At 39.5% G+C, this 13,711-nt stretch overlaps 1 protein-coding gene across 3 annotated transcripts in view; it reads left to right on the forward strand.

Annotated features, from left to right (window-relative positions):
- The window catches only part of SUGCT (succinyl-CoA:glutarate-CoA transferase), a 750,432-nt gene that overhangs the window by 317,282 nt on the left and 419,439 nt on the right, over nucleotides 1-13,711 (forward strand). For all 3 annotated transcript variants that reach the window (XM_053218654.1, XM_027071610.2, XM_053218653.1), the window contains 2 exons: nucleotides 5,597-5,668; nucleotides 13,466-13,563. In XM_053218654.1, the coding sequence (XP_053074629.1) occupies nucleotides 5,597-5,668; nucleotides 13,466-13,563 (170 nt within the window). The remainder of the gene's footprint in view (nucleotides 1-5,596; nucleotides 5,669-13,465; nucleotides 13,564-13,711) is intronic.

Consider the following 13,711-nt stretch of genomic DNA (forward strand, 5'->3'; position numbering starts at 1 on the left):
ATGATGGCTACATGTCATCAGACATTTGTCCAAAACCATAGCATGCACAGCACCAAGCGTGAACTCTAATGTAAACTACAAACTTTGGATGATCAGATTGTGTCAGTGTAGGTGTATCAGTTATAACAAATGTAACACACTGGTGAGAGGTGTTGATAATGGGGGAAGGCTGTGCATATATAGGGGAAGGAGGTATATGGAAAATCTCTACTTTCTGTTAAATGTTTTTATGAACCTAAATCTAAAATTTATGTTTTTTTAAAAAGGACATCAGAAGCATCCTTGTCATGATGTTGATGTTCTGTATTTTACTATATCAATATCAATATCCTGTGCTATTGCACTATAGTTTTGTAAAATGTCACCAATGGAGTAAACTGAGTGTTTTCTTCTGACCATACGTTCTCATTTCTTACAATATGGATGGGCTGAGAATTTTCCAAATTTTCAATTTCTGTTTCCTTTTTTCCTGAATGATTCTGTAAGTAATTTCTCTTTTTTCACATTGTACTATTGTTGCACCTTCAACATTTTGTTTAGAAATATCTTCAGCTTGGGAAGATACTTCAACTTGGGTGGCCCAGTTGGTTAAGCATCTGACTTCCACTCAGGTCATGATCTCACAGTTTGTGGGTTCGAGCCCTGCATCGGGCTCTGTGCTGACAGCTCAGAGCCTGGAGCCTGCTTCAGATTCTGTGTCTCCCTTTTTCTCTGCCCCTTCCCTGCTCGTTCTCTCTCTGTCTCTCTCTCTCTCAAAAATAAATGAACAAACAAACAAACAAACAAACAAACAGGGGCACCTGGGTGGTTCAGTCGGTTAAGCATCCAACTTCAGCTCAGGTCATGATCTTGTGGTTCAATGAGTTCAAACCCCGCGTTGGGCTCTGAACTGACAGCTCAGAGCCTGGAGCCTGCTTCGGCATCTGTGGCTCCCTCTCCCTCTGCCCCTCCCTTGCTCACACTCTGTCTCTCTTTGTCTCTCAATAAACAAATAAAGTTTAAAAAAATTTTTTTAAATAAACAAATAAACATTAGAAATGTCTCCAGCTGAATACCTAATTTCATCACTTGCAAGCTCTACCTTCCACAAAAAACTGGAGCAGGAGCCCAGTCCAGCCCAGTTCTTTGACACTTTGTAACAAGGATTGCCTTGCCTCCAGTTTCCAAATAGGAGTTCCTTATTTCCACCTGAGACCTCATCAAAATGGCCTTTCCTGCCCATATTTCTAAACATTCTGTTCAGCGTTCCTTAAGTATTCTCTAAGAAGATTGAGATGTTCTAAAGATGTTCTCTCCCCTTTTCTTTCTGAGCTCTCAATGGAATTGCCCTGAACAGTCAGTTCATAGCAATGTAGGCTTTTTCTAGCATAAACCCCAGATCTCTTCCAGTCTCTCTACCCATTGCCTGGCTCTAAACTGCTTGTGCACTTTTAGGTATTTGTTACAGTGGCATCCCACTCCTCAGTATCAGTTTCTTAACCCACTTGTGCTGCTATAACAGAACACGATATCTGTGTGGCTAAGCAACAGACATTTATTTCTCACAGTTCTCAAGGTGGGGAAGTCCAAGATCTGGGCGCTGGCAGATTTAGTTCCTGGTGGGGACCTACTTCCTGATTCACAGATGGCTATGTTCTTGTTCCTGTTAATCTTAAAAACAAAACTGTCAGTTATTTTATCAGCAATCAGCAAAAATGGCCTATTTGGGAATGACAGAGAACTACAACTTAGGACATGAAAGCTACAGCAAAACCATAGGCAAGTCCAAAAAAAAAAAAAAAAAAAAAGGAGAGGAATGTCATTTTATGGAGATGAAGGGGGAAGTTGGGAGAATTTGTTTTGAATGAAAGTCTATTGGAGAAAAGCAAGAGTTCCGAGTGATGATGGTCTCTCATTGGCTGAGTTGCAGGGGCAGTTGATCTCTTGTGGAGGATTCAGTGGACAAGCCACCTTTGAACCACATGGGTGTGAATGGCACAAGTCCATGTACACTTGGGAATTTTTCAATAAGTACAGTACAGTACTGTAAATGTATCGTACTTCCTTATGACTCTCTTAATAACATTTTCTTTTCTCTGATTTACTTCATTGTAAGAATCCAGTGTATAATACACATAAGGTACAAAATGTGCTAATTGACTATTCATGTTATTGCTAAGCCTCATGGTCAACAGTAGGCTATCAGTAGTTAAGTTTTGGGGCGTCAAAAGTTACACGTGGATTTTCAGCTGTATGCATGTGTGGGTTGCCATTGTTCAAGGGTCAATCGTACATGTTTCCTGTGAGGCCTTCCTTTCCTGTTGATGACTCTTGTGTTGGGGTCTGTAATGGACAGCTATTCTTGTAATTGACGCTTGTCAATTACAAGTGATACAGCTTTTCCTTTTAGTCTCCTGACTCCACTTTAGTGACGTTTCCCTCTATTAATTTTCATACTCCTAATACCATCATATTGGGGTTAGGATTTCAACATGCGACTCTGGGACATAATTATTTACTCTTCAGCCAATACTTTGTTTTTAAGTTTTTACTTAAAATATATTTATTAAATAAACACTGTAGGAACAATAACAGGGAACAAATAAACATTTAAAGAACTCAATCTTACCTTTATCCTTATAAATCTATTTGATGATCTTTAATTGTGTTTGGTGCTCAGCCACTATGCAGTCTTCATTTTCCTGTGATCATTAACTGGTTATCTCTGCTTAAAGTTTTGAAAGTTTTATATTGATAAAGACATATTTCATGGCATAGCTAAGGCTTAAGGAAGACACACTTCTTCATTAATTAAAAGGGAATGAGGATCTTCAAAAATGTAAACTTGCTGAGTTTTATGTCACTAATCTAAAATTTTAAAGTTTGTTTATTTATTTATTTTGAGAGGGAGACAGAAAAGACAGAGGCTGAGCAGAGGAGGGGCAGGGAGAGAGAGAATCCCAAGCAGGCTCTGTACTCTCAGTGTGGAGCCTGACGTGGGGCTCAAACTCACGAACTGTGAGATCATGATCTGAGCCAAAATCAAGAGTCGGATACTTAACCAACTGAGCTACCCAGGCACCTCTAAAATTTTGAAAATCTTTTTTCACATTATACTTGGTAGCATACATTGTTACTTCATATTGCTTATTCACTTCCCAACTCAGATTTTCTCCAGAAAACAAACAAACAAAAAAACAAGCTGACAGTCTGTGTACTTTCATAGTTATCAATGGTTTATTGGGGCATCTCTGTTCAAAATCCTTTGCTCCTCACTCATACCTCCATTGCAAATTCCCTTTCCATAGTTTGAGAAACACCAATGCATTGTTTATAACACAAACTTTGCTTTTGCCCTGTGAACAGGGAAGATAAACTTTTAAAATATCTCATGTGATATCTTTTTAGTAGCATTCATTACCAAATCAAGCAAAAATGTAAATAGAATAAACCCCATTAATAATGTTTTGCCTGAGATTCATTTTAGCCATGAGTCTATTATATGGAAGCAGTTATCTGAGAGATTTATTACATTTTACGGCCATTTATTAATTGCCTAACATTCTTCAGATATCATGTTAGGTCTAGTAGGAAGAATAAAAAGAAAACATACCATCTTCCAGCTTCGGTTTCCCAGCACCAGACAACGGGACTTTCAATGATGCTGGAAATGCTCTTTATCTACGCTGATATGACAGCCATGGCTTTTGAATGTTTGACATTGTGGCTAGTGGGTCTGTGGAACTGAGCTGTTACTTACATTTTTCTTAATAACATCTCTACTGAGATATAATTGATCTATCATAATTCACTCATGTAAAGTGTACATTACAACAATCTTGGAACATTTTCATCACCCCATCAGGAAACCCAGAACTCATTAGTGGTAGTGGTCACACCCCCAAATTCTCCCCATCTTCTCAGCCCTGGGTGGCCGCCAATCTTTCTGTCTCTAATGGATTTCCCTATTTTGGACATATCATATAAATGCTATCAAAATATGTGGTCTTTTGTGACTGGCTAATTTAATTTTAGTTTATTTAAATTTAATAGCCACATGCGGCTAATGGCTATTATAGGAAGCAAGTGAAGTGAAAGACCACATACAGATCCTGAAGGCTAAGAAGAAGATAATTCTGAGAAAGGGGAATGCGGAATACAGGTCAGAGAGATTGGAGATGAACCGAGATGGAGCCTAGTGATCAGACAGGTTCCTGGAGGAAGGGATGGTTAACAGTACCAAATAATACAGAGGGGTCAAGAAAGAATAGTTTCAGTGTAAAGATCGGATAAAAATCCTGATGACAAAGGGCATTGGCATGTGGCATTGATGAAGAAGTGTAGGCAGGTGGAATTTTATATCATTCAGAGATGGAGGGAAGGAAGAAAATTTCAAGATAGCCTGAGAAGGATAACAGGATTGATAGAAATTTTGTTTTGTTGCTGTTAATATATTTAGTGTAGACGTGAGCCTATATGTAGGCAGAAAGAAAAGGATCTAGTCGGAATGAAGAGATTAAGGATGACTGAGCAAGGTTCTGAGGGATATGAGTGAGGGTGGGACCAGGGTTTTTAGTATAGGAGCAAGCCCTGGTAAGGAAGATTGAAGTCATCTTTCTCAGAGGCAGGAGTAAGTAAAGAAAGAGTAGGTGAAAATACAGAGTAATGTTTACATAGAAAAGAAGGAAACTAAAGGAACTCATTTAAGAAAGTGGGAATGAGGCCTTCTGTGGGTAAAATTTGGTTCCTCCAACCATCACTGTGATCAAATGTGGAGAAGAGAGTTCTCCAGATGCTCTGGGAGGTGAGTGTATCAATTTCTTATATTCTTGTTGCTGCTCAAATGAATGTGTCTCCTAGAAGCAACAAACATTTTCAAGTACATAAAAACCACATGAGGTTCAGAGATCCACATGTGTCAATTTTCACTTAATGAAAAGTAAATTGTCCAAAAGTTTACATATGAGATCTTCAAAGATAAAATGTATCAGTGTATGCATCCTCCCTTCCACCCTCCCTTCCTCCCTCCTCCCTCCCTGTTTCCTTCCTTCCTTCCTTCCTTCCTTCCTTCCTTCCTTCCTTCCTCCCTCCCTCCCTCCTTCCCTCCCTCCCATTCATTTATTTTTCTTTCAGTTTGTAGAAAACATTGCATCCTCTTGCTCTTTTCCCTCCAAGGAAAAATGGAAACAAACAAAATATAAAACTTTGGAAAAGCCCAACATTAATCCATACTACAATGAATACAGAATTTCATGTTATGCATTATAATAAAACTGTTTTAGTTTAATTTAGTATTTTCTTTATTTTTCCAAGCCGTGTTACAACAGTTAGTGGAAGAGCCAGGAAGTGCTTTGAAAATCCCAAATTAACAAAAACAAAACAAAACAAAACAAAACAAAACAAAAGAAACCAACTATGCAAATATAAGAACAAAATCTACTAATTAATATTTATTTAATTAGTAATGTACTTTAGAACATGCTTTCTATATAGAAGTTTTAGAAATTAAAGCTAACTTTTATGGTATTTTCAATATATAAAGTTATATATTCATGTATCTATGTATTTGTATGTATGTATGTATGTATGTACTTATGTATTTATTGATTTCTTTTAGGCTTTTAAAACCAAGGATGGATATCTTGTAGTTGGAGCAGGAAGTAACCAACAGTTTGCTACTGTGTGCAAGGTAATCTTGAATCACTGGGGTGGGCGGATGACCCGTGCAACAACTTGTTTTGTATACAGTCAGGAAAGTTCAGTTTTGCCTAGAACAATGTTGTTAAGTCTACAGCCAACTCCAGACCCCTTGCCTTCACACCTAACAATGTGCCATTTTGATACGTACAAGTGCTCGGGACATGGTCTGAATTAGCATTCTAACTATATGTTTTTTTCAGGTTATCTGGCTGTATTTTGAAATGAATCATAGTACATACATAGGAACCTAAATTATCCTCAAACAGGACCTGACTACCAGTCCAATGAAAAAAAAAGGAAAGAAAAAAATGCACTAAATTTTTTTTTAAATGTTTATTTATTTTTGAGAGAAAGAGACACAGAATGTGAGGGGGAGGGACAGAGAGAGAGAGAGAGAGAGAGAGAGAGAGAGAGAGAGAGACGGAATCTGAAGCAGGCTCCAGGCTCTGAGCTGTCAGCACAGAGCCCCATGTGGGGCTTGAATCCATAAACCAAACCATGAGATCATGACCTGAACCGATGTCAGATGCTTAACCGACTGAGCCACCCAGGTGCCCCCAAAACAATGCATTTTAAAGGGAATTTTATTGCCAGGATATTTTTCTTTTCTCTTTCCTTTCTTTTTTCTTTTTCTTTTTTTCTTTTTTCTTTTTTCTTTTGTTTTTGTAATAACATGAGATCTAATTAGGCCCAAATACAGTATAATACCAAATTTATTGTATTAACCACTAGAAAACTAAAAACAACTTTTCACATTAGCTTTTAATTTTGCAGAATACCTTTCTGCAAAATTCATGTTTTAAGGTGTTAGCAATTAAGGTTATATTAAAGATGTTGCTACTCATTGGGTTTAAAAAAAGGCCTTGGAATAGTTTGAGATAATTTTATATTGAAGATTTTACATTTTTGGCATCACTTAGACACTTTTTTTATTTGATGTCTTCACTACTTACCTAGATTTTAGGGTTTTTTTATATTTGCTTTTATTTAAGTCTTTAGGTTCCCGTTCACTTTTTCCAGTTCTAGTCCCAGAAGTATGATCTAGCTTTGAAAATATGTATTTAAGTTTTTATTTTAATTTTTCTTTCCTGTAGGGGAAAGGCCTCACCTGTTGAGGACGTTTTAATTTTTTTGCACTCCTCATACGTACCACTGTGAACTTCCGGCGTTATTAAAGATGCCCAAATATTCCTTAGAGGAGCCTTCTTTATTGCAGTTAGCCTGCTAGAACCTTCTGTATTGCGGTTAACCTGCTATGCACAAAAATTCTTTATTGTGATGCCTCTTTTACAGGAGAGGGTAGGGAGCGCAGCTCAAAACCACAGCAAAGGGGTGGGATGTACCAGGGAGAAGGTGACAAATGGAGCTGGTTCCTATGGCAGGGAGGGCTGGAACATCTGAGGTGGGGAAGAGGGAGCTTTCATAACAGTGACTCTGAGTAAGTGTAGAGAAAATTGATTCAAACATTTGATCCAGGATCAAAGAATCTTTATTATGAACGGTCAACGTTAAAAATATGAAACATACGGAAGCCGTTGCCTGTGAAGTCATTTGCGTACTCTAGCCACAGAGATGTAAAAGCCAGTTCATTGCTATAAATGAGTACAGATTTTCTTCCTGGGCCATATGTTTTGGAGTTTTCTCTCTCCAGAAAGGGGGGCGGGGTGGGGGGGGGTAGAAATTACTGGTTGACATATTCTTCACTGTTGAAAATAACTGTACTGAGCTCTTTTTATTTTTGATTCATTACTGCTGATCAGTTTGAAACTTTTGAACTTCCTCATAAATATCCATAAGAACATTTTTTTTTGGAAAAGATTTTTATTTCAAAGCAGAATATTTGCCATAAGTCTGAGTACTAAAATATGACTTACTGTGCTGGTGTGTTAGGATACGTTTGTTTAAAAGGAGACCATCAGAGGGCCTTTGAGAGTGGTACACTTGACCTTGTTTTTCCATATGTGAGTTAGGAATGATAATCCCTGTTATGAGCCCGTAAGACAATGTCTATCAAATTCTTTGAAACACTCAGAAGAAAATTTTTATGTGTCCAGGATTTTAATGCTATTTACATCACTTACTAGGCATCTTGACCAAACATTGCAATCTGATTGATTTTTTTTAACCTTCATAATTATATCCTTACATGTAAACTTGCCCTATAAAACCTTTTAACCTGAGAAAAATGCTCTGTTCCCTTATGCCATGTATAGTGGGTTTCTTATAAGTATTTTTGGTTCAGATTTATCTGTTGCGAAGGGGCTTGTGATTCAAATTGACCTTACGGAAGACGAAGTTCCCAGGTTTTCACATGATGCCCATCAATTGTTCTTTTGCCAATTAAGGCCCGTCATAAAAGATAGGGTGGCTCCGGTGCCTGGGTAGCTCAGTCGGTTGAATGTCAGACTTCAGCTCAAGTCATGATCTTGCAGTCAGTGAGTTTGAGTCCCCCACATCAGGCTCTGTGCTGACAGCTCAGAGCCTAGAGTCTGCTATGGCTTCTGTGTCTCCCTCTCTCTCTGCCCCTTCCTCACTCATGCTCTGTCTCTCTCTCTCTCTCTCTCTCTCTCTCTCTCTCTCTCAAAAAATAAACAAACATCAAAAAAAAAAAAAAAAAAGATAGGGAGGCTCTACCTCCTAGGGAGAAATACAGCAGTATTGTCTGTGATGAATGAGTAGAATTTACTTGGGCCTAATCTCTTTCCAAAATTGAAACAGATCTACTGGCTGACTAATACTTCTGGGGCAGGGGGTCCTATTAAGGAGCTCTTATTGTCAGGAATTAGGGTGAGAACAAGAGCAATTGGGTTCAAGGCTTGGGGTTCAGAAAATCTTCCTGCATATAAACCGAACCTTGGCTTAGAACAAATCCCATTTTATGTCTCTTAACGTGATACAGAAGAGTAGGCAACATGAGCATATGTAAGCTATTTTAAGCTGATTGATGCCAACACTAATGGGTATTCCTATTTGAAGTACATTGACATCCTTTCAAAAGTCATTTAGACTGAAAGTTTCTTTTATTGGAGGCAATATGCATTGGTTCTCAACTCTAGCATGCATAGGAAATCTCCTTGAGCTTCATACCCAAAGATTTTGACTTAGTGTGTCTGAGGTGGGGTATGGGAAACTTCAATTTCAGTAAGCGTTGTAGCTGATTTTGGAGCAGGTGGTTTGAGGACGTTATAGCATAGTTCTAAGGCATACTGTGAGTCTTGGAGATAGGTGACTTCTGGCAAGATGCTTAATCTTTGTTAAGCATCTGTGTTCTCATGGCAAAATGAAGATTATAATACATGACTATGCTAATATATAACTTTTGGGATTTTGCAAGAGTTAGATTGGATAAGTAAAATAGTCTGTCTAGTCCTGACTCACAGTATGCACTTAATAAATGGTCTCTATAAAAATTACATTTGTGGGGGGGCATCTGGGTGACTCAGTCGGTTAAGCAACCAACTCTTGACTCAGCTCAGGTCATGATCTCTTTGTGAGATTGAGCCTCCTGTAGGGCTCTGTATGGACAGCACGAAGCCTGCTTGGGATTCTCTCTCTCCCTTTCTCTCTGTCCCTCCCCCCCCCCCCACTTGCTGTCTCTCTCTCTCTGTGTCTCTCTTTCTCTCTCTCTCCGTCTCTCAAAATAAATAAATCTTAAAAAATTGGGTTTGGAGAATCTGGTTCTGGTTAAGATAAAGTAAGCACACTTCTCCCTATCTCTTCCGTTGAACGCAGTGATAAAACCTGGATAGAATGCACGGAGCCATCTATGAGAGGGTGTAAGAGGGCTCTGAGAAGTAAGTAGTAGGAGGAGAATTGGGGAAGAACACCAGAATTTAAAGTATCTCTAAGGCAGCAGTAAGTTTCTGTGCAATGACTTCCTTATACAGTGGAGCCTGAAACATGGAAGTAGGCACTAGGAAACAGAGCTGAGCCCTACGAGATGCCCTTTCTTCCTAGAGTGAGGACCACAAAAGTGAGCTCTAATAGCAGAGAGAGTGTGGAAATCCTCCGTCTTTTCTCCCTCTCCATTTTCTCACGCCCCACCCCACAAACAACCCCTGTAATGGCATCAGCAGATGAACAGGAACTAAAACTCTGAGGAAGGAGAACTTTCCTCTTTATCTCTGAGCAGTGATCCCCCAGAAAGAGGGGTGAATCCCTGTTGCCTTTTTCTCTCCCCCCACTGCTTGGCCTCCACCCTGCAAGTCTGCTAGGGAGTAGGCTACCTAAGGGGGAGCCCCAGGGAACTGGAAAGAGACTGCAGAGAGGCAGGAGCTGTGGAAAGCAATCCTTGAAGTTGTTGGTGAACCCTGCACTCACCTCTGAGCTGCACATACACTGATCTGGTGCTAACTAGCACCCCAGAGGAGTTGAGGACTGAGTTAAGGAACAGATGACTGCCCAGGTGGCAGCATGACCATTAAGTAGGGCACATGTGGGACAGATTCGAATAGCACTGCATGCGCTCAGAATTCCACTACCTCTAGAACCAAAGCACACCAAAGGTGGGTTGTGGAACTCACAGCCTGGACCTCACCAGGTCAACTGCTTGCTAAACACAATAACAACAAGATTTTTCTGTAGGATTTAAACAAGACCCAGAGGCTCATAATATAATATTTAAAACGTCCAGGATACAATCCAAAATTACTCAGCATATGCAGAGCCAGAGCTTGCATGAGAAAAGACAGTCAATAAATGCCAATGCCAAGATGACACAGATGTTGGAATTAATTTACAAAGGCTTTAAAACAGCTATTATAAAAATGCTCCGATAGGCATCACAGACTTTGTGGAAATAAATGGAAAAATAGAAATGTCCCGCAAAGAAATAGAAGATATGAAGAAGAACCAACTAGAAATTCTAGGATGGAAAAATACAGCCACCAAATAAAAAAAAAAAAAGCATCTCCTCACTGGGTGAGCCCAATAACACAATGGGGATGACAGAGGAAACTAGTCATGGAACTCGAAGATAGGTAAGTAGAAATCATTCAGTCTGAACCACAGAGAAAGAAAAAAAGAGTCTCCTCCCCAAAAGTCTATGCTGAAAAAATATTTGAAGATGTAATTGCTGAAAACTTCCCAAATTTGGCAAAAGACAAAAACCTACAGATTTAATAATTTCAGAGAACCCCAAATAGGATCAACCCCAATAAATCCATGCACAAACACACCCAAGACTACCCGCTGAAAAGGAAAGACCAAGGCAGACGTTTTGAAAGCACCCGGAGAAAAATGATATATTACCTGTGGGGGACACGGACACAATTGACTGCAGATTTTTCGTAAGAACCTGGGAGCCCAGAGAGAAGTGGCACAGAGGTGTCCTCCCTGAACTCTATATCCGGTAGAAATATTCTCAGAAAATGAAGGTTAATTAAAGACATTCTCCCTCCCTGTCTCCCCGCCTTCCTCTTTCCCATTCTTCTCTTTTGAACAAACCCATACTTCATTATTTCTTTTGGGGGAAAATGCACCTCGTTGGAATGCTTCCCATGGATTTAGTGCTCAAGATGTCAGGCACTTTCACTGACATGACTTCATTCCGTCCCAGGCAACACTGCTTCGAGCACGTAAGGAATGGTTGTGATCACAGCACCCGGAATGAAGCGGTCTCTCTAGGAACATTTTGAATGGCAGCGTGGATGAACACAGAACGATAATTATTGTGACCCACTGTTTCGTATCAACTTTCAAATAGAAAAGAGGTCTAATATGTCAAGTTTAGAGAAGGACATATGAGGATATCCTGGTTCCCATTGAGTAAAATCACTGAGTGTTTTTTTTGTTTTTTTTTTAAACATTTATTCAGTTTTTGAGAGACAGAGAGAGACAGAGCATGAGGGGGGAGGGACAAAGAGAGAGGGAGACACAGAATCCAAAGCAGGCTCCAGGCTCTGAGCTGTCAGTACAGAGTCCAATGTGGGGCTCTAACCCACAAACTTTGAGACCATGACTTGAGCCAAAGTCAGATGCTCAACTGACTGAGCCACCCAGGCGCCCCACTGAGTGTTTTTTATTTTATTTTTTTAATGTAGCTTATACTATTTCTGGGTGAGGCTAGATTTACAGATTTAACATGTGATTTGGTGAAGGCACTTGCTTTTCCTTGAAATGACTTATTCATTCTTGGGGAGGGAAGGGGTTTCCATTCCTGGACAAGGCTGGAGGCCATTCTGGGATCAGGTGTGGTGACAGGGAGGGTTTGAGAAAGGACGCTCTATATGGTGTCGCTTTTTAAACTCTGGGAGAGTAACACTGTCTTTATTATTCCTAAAGGAAATGAATAAGTGAACCATGCAAAAGAGAAATGACACCGTGGAGATGCTCTCTTTACTCCAGGGAACCTTCTTCACTTCTCTGTCCTTTGTGAGATGATTAATGGATTGATTTTATTTAAACTGTGGGAAACAAATGAAACCATTAAATGTTTATATTTAAAGCAAATACATTACTAGAGGTAGTGAAGCTTTCTGTGGGCCACATGGCCTGCCCGGAACCCATAAATGCTCCTTCTGACTTTCCAACACAACTGCCAAACACTGCCTCCACACATTCTTTATAAAACTTCTTTTCCATTCCAAATCCACTTGGTACTTTCATTACGGTCTTGTTAAAATTGCAAGATGTCCGAAGGGACTTGCAAGATAGATTTCCCTTTATTGAGGAGGAGCAAAAGAGGAAGTGTATAAAAGCATTTCTATTTGTTATTCCTTCAGGGAGACATATTAAAGAAAAATAGTGACACTTCTATAGGAAGAATATCTTTTAATTTGACATTATTTTAATGGTGAGCATTTGGGGCAAATGTATATGCTTTTCCTCTATTTTAGCACCTTGTACAACATCCTGGATTGGACTTCTGGGACAGATAATATTATTTTATTTACATGTGGAACAAATAAGTGAATGTACCTACAAGATATATGTTGATCGTGGGCTTTGTGAAAGTGCAGACAAGTACTTATGATATTGGTTCTCAGAATTAGGTCCGTTTTATCCAGTTTTGTATCTCTCTACTTACTCTCTCCAGACAAGCTTATGATGGGGATCTGATAACTCTTTCTATGCTCCTGTTTGTAGGTACCTACACAAATGTAGCAAAAACTTCTCATAAATGACAAACTCAGTCACAACATTACCCATATTAAAAAAATTTTTTGTACCGTTTATTCGTTTTTGAGAGACAGAGAGACAGAGAGTGAGTAGGGGAGGGGCAGAGAGAGAGGGAGACACAGAATCCGTAGCAGCATCCAGGCTCCGAGCTGTCAGCACAGTCCGACATGGGGTTTGAACTCACTGACCGTGAGAATATAACCTGAGCCGAAGTCAGATGCTCAACTGACTGAGCCACCCAGGCCCCTCAACATTACCCATCTTGATTGCATGATCCTTCCCTCTATATTCCTTTGCTGTTCTATATGCTTTTGTCTGGAAGCATAAAGGTCAGCAAAGGATGGTGTTGGGAAGGGTGTGGTAGTCGCTGAACACTTGCACTCACAGGCAGGTACCCCCCAAATCGTGAATTATACGTTAAGATTATTTTTCCTGGGGTCGCCTGGGTGGCTCAGTCGCTTAAGCATCAAACTCTTGATTTCCTCTCAGGTCATGACCTCAGGGTTCATGAGTTCAAACCCTGAGTCAGGCTCTGTGCTGACAGCACAGACACTGCTTGGGATTCTCTCTCTCCTTCTCTTTCTCTCTCTGTCCCTCCACCTCCCTCTTGCTCTTTCAAAAGTAAGTAAATAAATAAATGTTAAAAAACATTATTTTTCCCTTTTAGATCTTGAATTTGCCTGAACTGATTGATGACTCCAAGTATAAAACTAACCACCTTCGGGTACAGAATAGAAAAGAGCTTATCAAAATACTATCTGCACGGTAAGCTTGGATCTACTGTGTGTACACTTAAGAATTAATGTCATTAGCATTTACCTGGGTTTTTTTGTTTGTTTGTTTTTTGGTGTTCTTTTTTGCCTTATTTAAATTAACTTGTATTTCTTTAACATTTCACAAAGCTGGTTAGTGG

The sequence above is a fragment of the Acinonyx jubatus genome, chromosome A2 (genome assembly GCF_027475565.1).
Source record: "Acinonyx jubatus isolate Ajub_Pintada_27869175 chromosome A2, VMU_Ajub_asm_v1.0, whole genome shotgun sequence".
NCBI lineage: Eukaryota > Metazoa > Chordata > Mammalia > Carnivora > Felidae > Acinonyx > Acinonyx jubatus.